Raw genomic sequence first — 13,957 nt, 5'->3', positions numbered from 1 at the left:
TGGACTTTGTATAATCACCTCTGAACTCTTCAAAGATGTCAAATTATTAAAGCATAATTAATTTGATCCTATCTGGCATTCTCAAAACTTTTGATTGCATCACTGTGTATCCAAATATATATACTTTAAAAATATATACATTTTCCATAGAAGTTTTATACTTTTATCACTAGAAACCTTTAGAAAATATCACCCTTCTTCCAAACATTTATTATATAAGCTTATTCCCAAAGGACGGGTCTCTATAATTCCCCCAAAATCTATATACTGCTTTAGAATTTTACAGAGAAACATGTTTTTAAGCAAAAATAGGTGTAAAAACATGCAATTAATATGAAAGCCTAGGCAAATAGGGGTTTTTTGTTGTTGTCATCGTTTAGTTTTGTTTGCTTACTTAATAGAGCATTCACTTTTGAATCAACTTCGCTTACTTTTGAAATGAGAAAATTGGGTCTTCTAAGAATGATAGAATGTTAGTAAAAAGTTAAAAATTACTTTGGATATGCTAAAGCCTTATTATACTTTATTGATTATTCTTTATACTTAGAAAATCACAAGATATTGGAAAAACTGGAATAATAAATTTGTCCGTAGAAAAATTAAAATTTCTTAAAACTTACTACCTTTCTCTTAATAGAAATGGAGGCTTCTTTCTTAACATCATTTGCTAGATCTTCCTTTTCATTACTTTGTTGGCATTCTTTGTGAATAGCAGAAGTTATATAAGGTTTAGTGACATCAAACAGTTCAGATCGAAAAACATATTTCTGCATGGACATTTCACGATTTCCTCCATCATCATTCTCTGGCTTACTGGAAGAAGCAATAAATGCAGGAGAGGCTCCAAAAGAGAATACAGAATCCTTGTGAAGAGAGTCAAGGTGAACAGAAGTAGGCTCATTTTTACTGCAACAAGGCTCATGATGCTGGTGAAGTTCATAGCTTATCTTGTTAATGAAAGAAAGATGATCCAGTAACCATCCTGATGACAGCTGGTGCACCACAGACATTCTCTTTCTTCAAAAACACTGGGAATTAGAGACTAGAAGTAAAACCCAACTTTCCTGATTAAGTTCTTAAATATCTGTTTTTCAATAAAAATATACTTCATATACATGTAGATTTGATGTGCAAGTACATAAACTTGACATGTACGCAAAAGAGAATTTAAATTGTATATGTTAATGTTACTTAGCAAGACTAAGGAAAATTACATTTTAATATAAACTTTTAATTTCAGGGATAAAAATTCAAAATGTTCAGCCAATTGACCAAAGAGAGTTAAAACCTGATCTTACTTCTGAAATCCCAGTTAGATCCTCCTATCTCCCCAGGCCCTCTATACAACCTCCTGCTTGGTACTTAGATCTAGCTACTAGGTCTACACCCTCCAAGTCAGGAAGACACTTAATCCTTAAAAGATGACTGTCTTGCAAAGCAAAGAATAAATACTACACTACCTATGAGAATTCAGCCTTTTTAATGAGCTAAACCTAGAGAAAGTCACAGAATTTCCAGAGGAGTTGTTAGCACATCAGCCTTTGTTTTTTCAAACTATTTTTGCCATAGTAAGTGGGCCCATTCTGCAGTCTCACTACTGTACTACTCACTGCTAACAATGTGGTGCAGAAAGGGCAAAAAGCAGAGTAAAATGCAATTTTTTTTTCTGTCTTTTGAGGGCCGCACCCACAGCATATGGAGGTTCCCAGGCTAGGGGTCATATCGGAGCTGTAGCTGCTGGCCTACGCCACAGCAAAGCCAGATCCGAGCTTTGTCTGCAACCTACACCATAGCTTCCAGCAACACCAGATCCTTAACCCACTGAGCAAGTCCAGGGATCAAATCCGCAACCTCATGGCACCTAGTCGGATTCATTTCCACTGAGCCACGACGGAAACTCCAAAAATGCAATTTTTAATAGCACATCAGAAGCACTAACCCCTAGCAAAATGGCAAGGTTAAGAGTCCAGATCTGTAACTGGTTCTGAGCAGTTCTCTTCTGGCAATAAGGCTTTTCGAAACTTCCTTACCTTTTTTTTTTTAACAGTTTTTAAAGTTGAAGTATAGTTAATTTACAATGCTGTGTTAGCTTCAGGTGTACAGCAAAGTGACTCTTTTTCATGTTCCTTTCCATTATAGGTTATTACAAGACATGTACTGTAGTTCCCTGTGCAATACAGTAGGTCCTTGTTAAGTCTACTTAATACATACTACTGTGTATTTGTTAATCCCAAACTACTAGTTTGTCTCCTTCCCCCATCCCCCTCTGATAACCATAAATTTGTTTTCTAAGTCTGTGAGTCTGTTTTGTAAATAAAGAACTACCTTATCTTTTCTTTAAAAGAAGGCTTTTAGTTCTGGATTGCTTATTAAATCTGGTGTAGTGGAAAACTTAAGAGGAGAAGAGAATAAGAAATACATCAAGTGATTAACAGTAGTTAATAACAGTAGCATTTAGATTTAAAATCTAACTCCGTATATTAGCAGTATGACCACGTACAAGTTACTTGATCTCAGTGAGCCTTAATTTCATCATTTTTAGGACATCTCAGAGGGCAGGTCAGAGAATTAAATGAGATAATCGACAAGAATTGTTTGTTGTGCAAGGTGTCTGACACAAAGCAAGTGCTCAAATAAATGCTACGGATGATGGTAATTCTGTTCTCAATCCTCCCTTCCAAGTCATTACTTGGGGTGAAGAGGTCCTGAAATTGTAGTGATAGCTAGAACATCGACAGAAGACTGAAACTCGGCCAGGAAAGGTGACGTGCCCCAAATTAAGTGCACTTCTCTCTCCTATTCGGCCTCACGCCGGGTCCCTCCACCTCCTCGCAGGCCGCCACTAGAGGGCCGTAGAGCCCCAGAGAGCAGTGCAGCTCTGAGCGTGAACCCCGGTGGCCGCCTCTGTAGCGCGACCCTCGGAGCCGACTGCACCCACAGCAGGCCGTTACTGTCTCCTACCTCACCGCCTCCCTCGTCAGAACAGTGCACGCCGCCTTCCCAGACTTCCTTCCTGAAACAGCACCCAGCTAAACAGTGGTCTTGAAAGACACTCCTTTCAGAGCATAGGCAAAAAAAAAAAAAAAAATCTCCTTTTCTAAGAGTCAGCGGGAGCGGCCCTGCTGCTGTACGGAAAAAGCGTTCCAGGGCTGCTTGGAGCGCTAAGCTCGCTACCCAAGGGCTTAGAGCGCCTGGGTCCTTGGAGCTAAATACAGGAATCGGGCCAAACTCCATAGAAGACACTTCAGAGACCATTAGACGCCAGTGCGCCCCGTGAGGCGGCAGGGCGCCACCGTCACGCAAAGTTCCGGCGCCCGGGAGAGGCGCGCGGGATTTGCGCACGCGCGCGCACGTCAGCGCGATGACGTAGGCGCCGGCGGAGATTTTAAAATTCGAACGGCACGGGCGGGAGCAGAAAGGAGTTAGTGTTTTGGCTGCCACTGTCCGTTTTAGCTGGCAATTGCACGGTTTACAGAGATTCGGCTGCCGGGTCGTGTCAGGAAGCTGGAAGAAAGGTGACTAATGACTTCAGGTTAATTTCGTTCCGGCAGTTCTGGTCTGGAGGGGGAACGCTAGGGCAACAACCCGTTAAATTCGGAGGCCTGGAGGACGGCGTTCTGGTGTTTGCTCTCCTAACCCGCCTCCGGCCGAATCTATGCCAGGCGCTAGTTTCCCGGAGTCCAATAAATTTCTAATGGCGGTGATTTCCTAAAGGAGAAAGGTAGGGTCAAGGGGACACTAGTGGTAAGAAGAGGGAATGGAGAAAGGAAAAGGGGATTAACTGATGGAAGCAGAGAGAGGAAGAACAAGATGAGGGACTGTTTGGTGTGTTGCGTTTGAGATACTAGTGTAACATCCTGGTGGCCATGTAAGGAATACATCTGGAAGTCTCAGTCTCAGATTTTAAGAGTACATTTTAAGTGGAGATTGGTAGTGGACCTAAAGATATAGATGAGAGTGGAAAAGTTTAATAGATGCAGAAGCGTATACTGGAGACGAAATAGTTGGCCAAAGAGGAAAAGAGTGCAGTCAGTTGAAAAGACAAAGGTGAGCCCAGAGAAGTAGAAGGATTGCCACAAATGTCCACTTTTCTGGAAACCAGGGAAGGACCTGGAAGGACTCGGTGTATAGTGTCTAATGCCTCAGAGCTAAGTTAGGATCAAAAGATTTGTTAATCAAGAGTATCCCAGGAGGCAACCGTTTCAGTAACTGGGAAGGGGGTGAGGTATGACTGTGGTCTCAGAAAATGGAAGCAGTCTGTAGACCAGATAATTTATCCTTGATGAAGGGAGATTGAAGCAAGAGAGGCAGAAATTGAAGAATATAAGTGGGAGACAGAGCAAGAGAGATGGATGTTAGGAAAAGCAAACAGAATGGCTCTATTCTGAGACAGAAGAAAAGGAAACAGGTAGTTCTTTTCAGGTAGCCTCTAACTCCCCACTGAGAGGCACAGCCAACAGCAGTGATGTGGTCTGAGTTAGGATGCAGAGTTTTAACTACCATAAATACCCTTGTGAAGGTAGGAGTCATAACTAACCTTTGTATTGTTTGCATTGCTTTGCATGCTTCCTTGTACATGGTGGGCAGTAAGTGTTTATGTGTGTTGAATACTTTTAAATGGAGTTAGATAGATATTCCCTGCAAATGAGGACTTCACCTTACACGAACAAGTAAAGATAGCCCAGGAAAGATTATCTTGAAGAAATGATGAAACTTGGCTGCCTTTCTCTTTGAGGATACAAATAATAGTTGGTGCTTAACATACCACCTATGTCTGGAAAGATCTTTTTAATACAAAATTCATGAATGCAGGTTATAAGCATGAAACGAAGTTCAGTTTCCACCGGTGGTGCTGGACGCCTCTCTATGCAGGAATTAAGATCCCAGGACTTAAACAAACAAGGCCTTCATACCCCTCAAACGTGAGTACCTCATGCCTTATTGTCTTTGGCAAAGAAATTTGTAAAGATGGTTAATACAAAGACGTAGTATGAGTGGTGTGATGGATCTTGTCTGTTCTCAGTAGGACCTAATTTGGAGTCACTGAAGGCTAAAAGTGGGCATGTTACTAGATGTTGTATTTTTTCTCATTTGTTACTTAAATCTCCAAATCCATGTCCTTTGCTAGGCAATCCCTGAAGGACTGCTAATTCCCCTTCAATGCTCTTTCATTCTTATTTTCCTCCTTTACTCTTGAGCTGCTTGGTTGAGTAGGTTCTGTGCTATAATTTTCAAATTACTGAGATGGATCCTACTAGCAGAGTTTTCAATCAAAGGTATTATCTGCTCTGACAATTAACTGCAGTTTAGCAGCAACCTACAGAACACCACTTCTCCAAACTATTTTGTCAAGATTCACTAGGGAAAACTGGTGTCCAGAGTTCCCGTTGTGGCTCAACAGGTTAAGAACCCAGCTAGTATCCATGAGGATGCAGTTCAATTCCTGGCCTACCCAGTGGGTTAAGGATCTGGTGTTGCCCTAAGCTGTGGTGTAGGTTACAGATGCGGCCCAGATCCTGCGTTGCTGTGGCTGTGGTGTAGGCCAGCAGCTGCAGCTCCCATTTGACCCCTAGCCCGGGAACTTCCATATGCCACAGGTGTCCCCCCCGCCCCACCCTCCCCCCAGAAAAGAACACAAAAGAATTTGCTTTCACTATATCCAATATCTTGTAATAATCTATGATGGGAAAGAATCTGAAGAAGTGTGTGTGTGTATGATCATATTCGTGTATATATATGAATCACTTTGCTGTATACCTGAAATGTAAATCAACTATCCTTCATTTTTTTATACTTTTAAAAATTAAAAATAAAATGAGGGGAAAAAAAAGAACTTGCTGTCATAAACTAATTATTGCCTATGAGTGATTTTCTTACAATCTAACCCAAGTGAGTTGTATGAATCCTTGTCTTTTACTAAAGTACAAGTTACTTGCTAACTCTTCTTAAATTACTTAGGTTTACATAATAGAAGCCTTTCTACTTTTAGAAATTTGAAATATTAATACATTTTTATTTTCTGAAATCAGAAGTTTTTGAACTGTTCCATATTACTACACCAAAAGATTTTTGCCATAGATTGTATTAGAAGCTAAAAACTGCCTTTTTTGGAGTTCTCGTTATGGCTCAGTGATAAGGAACCCTATTAGTATTCATGAGGATGCAGGTTCGATCCCTGGCCTCGTTCAGTGTGTTAAGGATCTGGCATTGCTGGCAGTTGCAGTGTAGGTCGCAGATGTGGCTTGAAGGCTTGGATCCTACATTACTGTGTCAGTGGTGTAGGCCAGCAGCTGTAGCTCTGATTCAACCCCTAGCCTGGGAACTCCCATATGCCACAGATGCACCCCTAAAAAGACAAAAAAAGAAAAAAAAAGACTGCCTTTGTCAATGTTTTGGGAATATGATTGACATAATGTTTATTCTTTTTTTTTTTGTCTTTTGTCTTTTTTGTTGTTGTTGTTGTTGTTGCTATTTCTTGGGCCGCTCCCTCGGCATATGGAGGTTCCCAGGCTAGGGGTTGAATCAGAGCTGTAGCCACCGGCCTACGCCAGAGCCACAGCAATGCGGGATCCCAGCCGCGTCTGCAACCTACACCACAGCTCATGGCAACGCCGGATCGTTAACCCACTGAGCAAGGGCAGGGACCGAACCCTCAACCTCATGGTTCCTAGTCGGATTCGTTAACCACTGCGCCACGACGGGAACTCCATAATGTTTATTCTTAAGTGTAACTGTATTCTAACTAAAAGTGAGCCTCAAAAGAAATAATTTCAAATGTGGCCATCAGTTTATGATTGAAAATTCCTATTTTAAATTTCTTTTCCTTTGAAGTCATCCATAAATGTACATATTTTAAGAGAATTAAAGTTACAATGTAGATATGGGGTTTCTTCTACTTTCTTCTTAGCATTTTAATGTTAAAATATATACCAAGCTTAAGCCTATCTTACTTATAACAGCTATGGTTGATGGTAAAAATTTTAATGATTTTGAATTATTCTTATGGTGATGGGGAAGAAGGGTTGGTTCCAATGTAGTTCCAAAAGTTTCTTGAACTAATATTTTTACATTTATTTTAAGAGTTTGTTTTTTTCTTATTCTTAAAGCAAAGAGAAATCAACCTTTGGAAAATTCAGTATAAACAAACCTGCATCTGAAAGAAAACTCTCTGTATTTGGCAAAAGGTAATGATTTTTTTATTCTAATGAAGGGATTCTTATAGCTATGCTTTGGGCTAGATGCTGTCAAAGTACAAAAAATTATATGCCATGATCCCTTTCAAGAGAAAGTTATAATCTAGTTTTCCTCTGGTTAAAATGGTTATATTTGCTTTAGATGATGCTAAGAGATATATCAGCATATTCAGACCACTCTTTCGTTGTTTCAAGTGAATGTTTGATTGAAAATTCTCTATGTAGCTTTCAGATACTATGGAATCATAGCATTAAAATTAGGAACCATCATCTAGTCCAACATTTTAGTTACAGACTTTTTTATACTCTTAAATATTAAAGAATCCAGAGAGCTTTTATTTTGTAAACTATATCTATTAATATTAACCATATTAGAAATTGAAACAAAAAATTTTATTATGTAATAATTCAATTTAAAATAACAATAACCCATTACATGTTAACATAAATAATGTGCTTTAATTTTTTAACAGAATTTCCAAAAAAACTATTTCATTAAGAAAAGTGACATTGTTTTACACTTTTGCAAATCTCTTTAATGTCTGGCTTAATAGAAGATAAATAGATTCTCATATCTACTACTGCACTCAGTCTATTACAATATCTTACATCATGTAGTCAGCTTCTAGAAAACTCCACTGTGAATGAGAATGGAAGGGACAAATAATATCTTAATTTTCTTTTGACTTCCCGGATTCCCAACATGACACTTTGAGAACCACTGTCTAGAGTAGATCAGGGGCTGCCTGGGCTGGACGTTGGGTAAAGATTGACAGTTAAAGGGTATAAGACTTGTGGGAGATAGAAATGTTTCATATCTTGATCCTGATGGACATTACACAGATGTATATATTGTCAGATCTCATCAAACTGTACACTTTAAACCAGTACACTTTATTCTAAGCAAATTGTTCCTCAGTAAAGTTATTTTTCTAAGAAATGCCCAACTCCAGAGTTCCCATTGTGACTCAGTGGTTAACAAACCCGACTAGCATCCGTGAGGACGCAGGTTCGATCCCTAGCCTCAGTCAGTGGGTTAAGGATCCCTCATTGCTGTGAATTGTGGTGTAGGTCACAGACATGGCTAGGATCCCACGTTGCTGTGGCTCTGGTGTAGGCCAGTGGCTACAGCTCCAGTTGGACCCCTAGCCTGGGAACCACCATATGCCACAGGTGCAGCCCTGAAAAGACCAAATAAAAGAAGGTTAAAAAAAGAAATGCGGAGTTCCCGTCGTGGCGCAGTGGTTAACGAATCCGACTAGGAACCATGAGGTTGCGGGTTCGGTCCCTGCCCTTGCTCAGTGGGTTAGCGATCCGCCGTTGCCGTGAGCTGTGGTGTAGGTTGCAGATGCGGCTCGGATCCCGCGTTGCTGTGGCTCTGGCGTAGGCCGGTGGCTACAGCTCTGATTCAACCCCTAGCCTGGGAACCTCCATATGCCGAGGGAGCGGCCCAAGAAATAGCAACAACAACAACAATAACAACAACAAAAAGACAAAAAAAAAAAAAAAAGCCCAACTCCAGAATAAAGAAATTGTTCTTTCCTCTCACCAAAATAAAACTTTAAGAGAAGTGTTTAATTGCTTTAAAGATATTTAGAAATGGCTTATGTTACCTTATGAAACATCTTTGTCATGAAACCAAGTTAAAATCTTTCTGGTGTTCATTCTGGTTGATGTAGATCTATGTCATTTTATTTTCTTTTTAGGGCCACACCTGGGGCTTAAGGAAGTTCTTAGGCTGGGGGGTCGAATTGGAGCTGCAGCTGCTGTCCTATGCCGCAGATACAGCCACACTGGATCTGAGCCACAGTTTCGACCTACACCACAGCTTGCAACAATGCCAGATCCTTAACCCACTGAGTGAGGCCAGGGTTCAGACCCACATCCTCACAGACACTATGTGTCCTTAACCAGCTGGAATTCCTTAAGGCATTTTTATAATGTAACTTTCATCTCAGAGCTGAACTTCAGAGATAATGATGATAGTGATTATAAAATCTAACATTTGCTGGACATTTTTATAAGCCAGATACTGTTTTATGTGCTATTTTATATCTGTTTATCAACCCTCAGAACTGCCCTATGACTAGGTACTGTTATTTTCTTCATTTTATTGATAAGAAAATTGAAGCACAGAGAGGTTAAGTAGTTTACCCAAGGTCATATGACTAATCATAGAGAATTTTTAACCACAGACTATGGTTTAAAACCCTATGTTCTGGAGTTCCTGTCGTGGCGCAGTGTTAACGAATCTGACTAGGAACCATGAGGTTGCGGGTTCAGTCCCTGGCCTTGCTCAGTGGGTTAAGGATCCAGCATTGCCATGAGCTGTGGTGTAGGTCACGGACGCGGCTCGGATCCTGTGTTGCCGTGGCTCTGGCATAGGCCAGTGGCTGCAGCTCCAATTGGACCCCTAGCCTGGGAACCTCCATATGCCGCGGGAGCGGGCCTAGAAAAAGCAAAAAAAAAAAAAAGTAGTTTTCTCACAATAAAAAATAGAAAATAAAGGGGCTGGAAGTGAAGGAGTGATCATGGAGGGTTAAGTAAGATGTTGAAAAGATTTGGGTTGAGTAGACCTGGAGAATGGTTGGTGCAGAAGATCTTGTAGACTGAAAAACCACATTTTCAAAGGCTGATGTATGTGTTAGTAATATGAAGTACCAGAAGTGTAGTCCCGCCTCTTTTTATACTTTATTCTTCTTTATTTGCTCTGCTTTAAGTAAGAAAAATCTGTTTAGTTAAATAAAAAAAACAAAGTATTGAACTTTAATGTTTGATACTGATGTTAAAAATGTAAAATTACCTTGAAATAATTTAGGCTTGACCACAGAAGGGAATAGTTTTGACTGACTTATAAAAAATATATTTCCAGAACCAGTGGACATGGATCCCGAAATAGTCAGTTTGGCATATTTTCCACTTCTGAGAAAATTAAGGACCCAAGACCGCTTAATGACAAAGCATTCATTCAGCAATGTATTCGACAACTCTGTGAGGTATTTTACAATCCTAAATATTCCAAGTTGTGTGTGGTCTCAAGTATTTTTCAATAATTTTCCTATTATAAAATATTTGAGTTTCATAAAAATTATTATAGTTTCTTTCAGAAAACGGTTATGCCTATAGCGTATCCATGAAATCGCTACAAGCTCCTTCTGTTAAAGACTTCCTAAAGATCTTCACTTTTCTTTATGGCTTCCTGTGCCCTTCATATGAACTTCCTGACACAAAGTTTGAAGAAGAGGTTCCAAGAATCTTTAAAGATCTTGGGTTTGTATGTTATATTTCTCATTAGCCTAGAGAGATTGTTGGAATTAAGAAAATGGAGCTCAATAAATGTGTAAAGATTCCAAGTTAGAGAAATAATATATTTTAAGATGGTCACTGTGGGCAACATATGCAAGATAAATTGACAAGGCAAAAAAAAAAAAAAACTGGAGATTATCACTGAACTACAGATGATAGATCGTGAAGCAGAATAGACAGTATGGGTTGGATACACAGATTTTATAGAAACAGACAATACAGGATTGAAGGCATGGTGAAAATGGAGTGAAATAATGTCCAAAAAAGCCTGTGTGGAATAAACACCAGGGAAATGGATTTGAGGAGGAGAAATACATACCTGTGGTTAATTTGGGATACACTGGAATTGAGGGAACATTCTCTCAGGAGAGAAGTCCAGCATATTGGTTGTAAATCAAGTTGTTCAGCTTAGGGGACATATGTACAAAGTAATCTGTAGAAAAGAAACCAAAAAAATATATAAATCATTTGAGAATAAGATGGCAAAGGGGAGAATATCAGCAAATATCTCACTTCTAAACAAGTCAAGACTGTTGGTAGACACAGGGAATTTTTTTAAAAATTTAACTTCTTGCTTAACTTAGCCATTATTTTTACAAGATTAAAATACTACCTTATTTTTTATAATTTTTCATAGGTATCCTTTTGCATTATCCAAAAGCTCCATGTATACAGTGGGGGCCCCTCATACCTGGCCTCACATTGTGGCAGCCTTGGTTTGGCTCATAGATTGCATCAAGGTATTTGATTTCTCATTTTAAATATACTCATAGGAAAAATTGTTTTTCTTCAAGATGTTTCTATTTCTCTCTCAGTCTTGCTTTTACCAGTTATCTCTGTGATAAGTCTGTATCAGTGTTCAATTTTCAAAAGCATGTTTGTTTTTAAGTTCTTCAAAGTGTTAACACATGATTCCAGAGGTGAGAGAAGGAAATATCACATTGGCGAGGAGAGCATTTGTTTTCATGCAGTTTTACAGCTCACAAAAACACAACAAAACACTAAGTCAGCAGAAATTTCCCCCATAACATTTATTTGGGTTTTTCCCCTTTTTATTTTATTTATTATTTATTTATTTATTTACTTTTTAGGTCAGTGCCCCCAGCATGTGAAAGTTCCCAGGCTAGCGGTCTAATCGGAGCTGCAGCTGCCGACTTACACCACAGCCATAGCAACGCTGGATCCAAGCTGTGTCTGCAGCCTACAGCACAGCCCACAGCAACGCCGGATCCTTAACCCACTGAGCAAGGCCAGGAATCGAACCCACAACCTGATGGTTCTAGTCAGATTCGTTTCTGCTGCGTCACGACAGGAACTCCTCCCTTTTTATTTAAAATCTATATTCATTGCGAATGTTTTGGAAAATACAGAAAAGCATGCACAGAAATTGGTATACTCATAATCCCGCAACTCAGAGACAACAACTTAAAACATTTCCTTGGGATATAGTTTTATAGGTGCATTTTTGCTGTACAGTTATGTGTATTTCTCAAACTCTTGATACATATTGACAGATTTCCCTCCAGGGGAGTTCCCATCATGGCTCAGTGGTTAACAAACCCAGCTAGTATCTATGAGGACAGAGGTTGGATCCCTGGCCTCACTCAGTGGGTTAAGGATCTGGGATTGCTGTGAGCTGTGGGTGTAGGTCACAGATGTGGCTCTGATCCCATGTTGCAGTAGCTATGGTGTAAGGCGGCAGCTACAGCTCTGACTCAGCCCTTAGCCTGGGAACCCCCATATGCCTTGGGTACAGCCCTAAAAGGACAAAAAAGACCAAAAAAAAAAAAATTTCCGGAGCTCCCGTCGTGGCGCAGTGGTTAACGAATCCGACTAGGAACCATGAGGTTGCGGGTTCGGTCCCTGCCCTTGCTCAGTGGGTTAACCATCCGGCGTTGCCATGAGCTGTGGTGTAGGTTGCAGACGCGGCTGGGATCCCGCATTGCTGTGGCTCTGGCGTAGGCCGGTGGCTACAGCTCCAATTCAACCCCTAGCCTGGGAACCTCCATATGCCGCGGGAGCGGCCCAAGAAATAGCAACAACAACAACAACAACAACAAAAAATTTCCCTCCAGAAAAATTGCACCAGTTAAAAGCTCCTGAACAATGTCTTAGAATAGTCATCTTCCCACATGATAGACGTTACTGTTTTAAAATCTTTATCCATTTGGGAAGTAGAAAAGTAGCTCATTTTAATATATTACTGAAGTGATTATGTGTTTATATGGTTTATCATTATCACTGCTGTTTCTTATAACTTGCTTGTATGTTCTTTTTTGGCCTATTTTATATTTCATTATTTTTTTCTGCTATTAATTTAATCCTTTATACACGGAACTCCTTATATGTTAAGCTTATTGATGTTTTTATTAATTGATAACATGAAAAGCAGTATATTCTCAGTTTTTGTTTTTAAATATGAATCTTTTCATATTTATTATAACTGCCTATTCATGTCTTTTACCTTTTTTTTTGTCTTTTTTCATTTTTCTTATTTATTTGCAAGAGCACCATTCTGTATGTCAAAAATAGTTGAATTAGGTAAATAAGCCTTTATGTATATGGTACAAATATTTTTCCCTCTTTTTCCTTTTGACTTATGTGCTATATCTTGATTATTTAGAAATGTACATTTTTATCTGATCTATGCAGTCTCTTCTTTCTGTAGCTTTCCTTTCCTACTTACTGTTGGAATCCTTAAAATTAATACTTTCTTCTGACATGCTCTTAGCCATCAGCAAGCCCATAACTAAATGTAGGCAGGCATTGAGTGGATGTTGACCTAGGAGATATACTGGCACATTCAGCACCACCAATTTTCAAGATAGTAGTAAAAATCCAATGCCATAATCCATTAACACAACTTAGGTTTTACTGAACTTTATATACAACATTTAGACATTCAGTTTGTCTCCCCTCAGTGATACCTGTCGGCATTGAGTAACCACCTCTCTGCTCTTATCTCCAATACCCCTCTTGTCTTTAAAACACTTTACCCTTGTTTGCCTAAGCAGCTTAGGTCAATGTTCTGTGGTTGGGAGACAGTATTTCCACAGTGATGCAGGAGCTGCTGTATGGAGTACCTGTAATGACTCCTGTCCAGGAGGGACCTCTTGAGATGCCTCCAAGTCCATCATATAGCTTGAAATCCCCTCCTTCCAGTCTTAATTTGAGATGGTGGAATTGAGAACTATAGCAAAGTAAGAATCAATGAGGGGCCATACATAAGTTTTTTTTGGGTTTTTTGTTTTGTTTTGTTTTGTTTTTTGTGTTTTTTTTTTGTTTTTTTTTTTTTGTCTTTTTGCTAGGGCAATCCCACGGCATATGGAGGTTCCCAGGCTAGGGGTTGAATTGGAGCTGTAGCCACCAGCCTTTGCCAGAGCCACAGCAACACCAGATCCAAGCCGAGTCTGTGACCTACACCACAGCTCACGGCAATGCCGGATCCACAACCCACT

General features: G+C 39.7%; 2 protein-coding genes across 8 annotated transcripts in view; one reads left to right on the top strand and one right to left on the bottom strand.

Moving 5' to 3' along the window:
- METTL4 (methyltransferase 4, N6-adenosine) overlaps positions 1-3,321 on the bottom strand; it is a 118,788-nt gene extending 115,467 nt beyond the window's left edge. For 3 of the 5 annotated variants that reach the window (XM_047793843.1, XM_047793839.1, XM_047793844.1), the window contains exons 1-2: positions 2,962-3,321; positions 624-1,028 (exon numbers count right to left, since the gene is read on the bottom strand). In XM_047793843.1, the coding sequence (XP_047649799.1) occupies positions 624-1,010 (387 nt within the window). In that variant the 5' untranslated portion in view covers positions 1,011-1,028; positions 2,962-3,321. Of the gene's footprint in view, positions 1-623; positions 1,695-2,961 lie in introns of those variants that run through there. The other 2 variants (XM_047793840.1, XM_047793842.1) reach the window with 2 other exon arrangements.
- Positions 3,322-3,372: 51 nt separating this feature from the next.
- Positions 3,373-13,957, top strand: part of NDC80 (NDC80 kinetochore complex component) — a 63,244-nt gene continuing 52,659 nt past the window's right edge. Inside the window, exons 1-6 of one of the 3 annotated variants that reach the window (XM_047793836.1) lie at positions 3,373-3,515; positions 4,813-4,922; positions 7,107-7,184; positions 10,066-10,189; positions 10,291-10,463; positions 11,137-11,239. In XM_047793836.1, the coding sequence (XP_047649792.1) occupies positions 4,822-4,922; positions 7,107-7,184; positions 10,066-10,189; positions 10,291-10,463; positions 11,137-11,239 (579 nt within the window). In that variant the 5' untranslated portion in view covers positions 3,373-3,515; positions 4,813-4,821. The other 2 variants (XM_047793837.1, XM_047793838.1) reach the window with 2 other exon arrangements.

This window comes from Phacochoerus africanus, chromosome 8, assembly GCF_016906955.1.
Source record: "Phacochoerus africanus isolate WHEZ1 chromosome 8, ROS_Pafr_v1, whole genome shotgun sequence".
Lineage (NCBI taxonomy): Eukaryota > Metazoa > Chordata > Mammalia > Artiodactyla > Suidae > Phacochoerus > Phacochoerus africanus.
The sequence above is the reverse complement of the archived record's forward strand: the minus strand, read 5'-3'. Positions and strand labels throughout refer to the sequence as shown.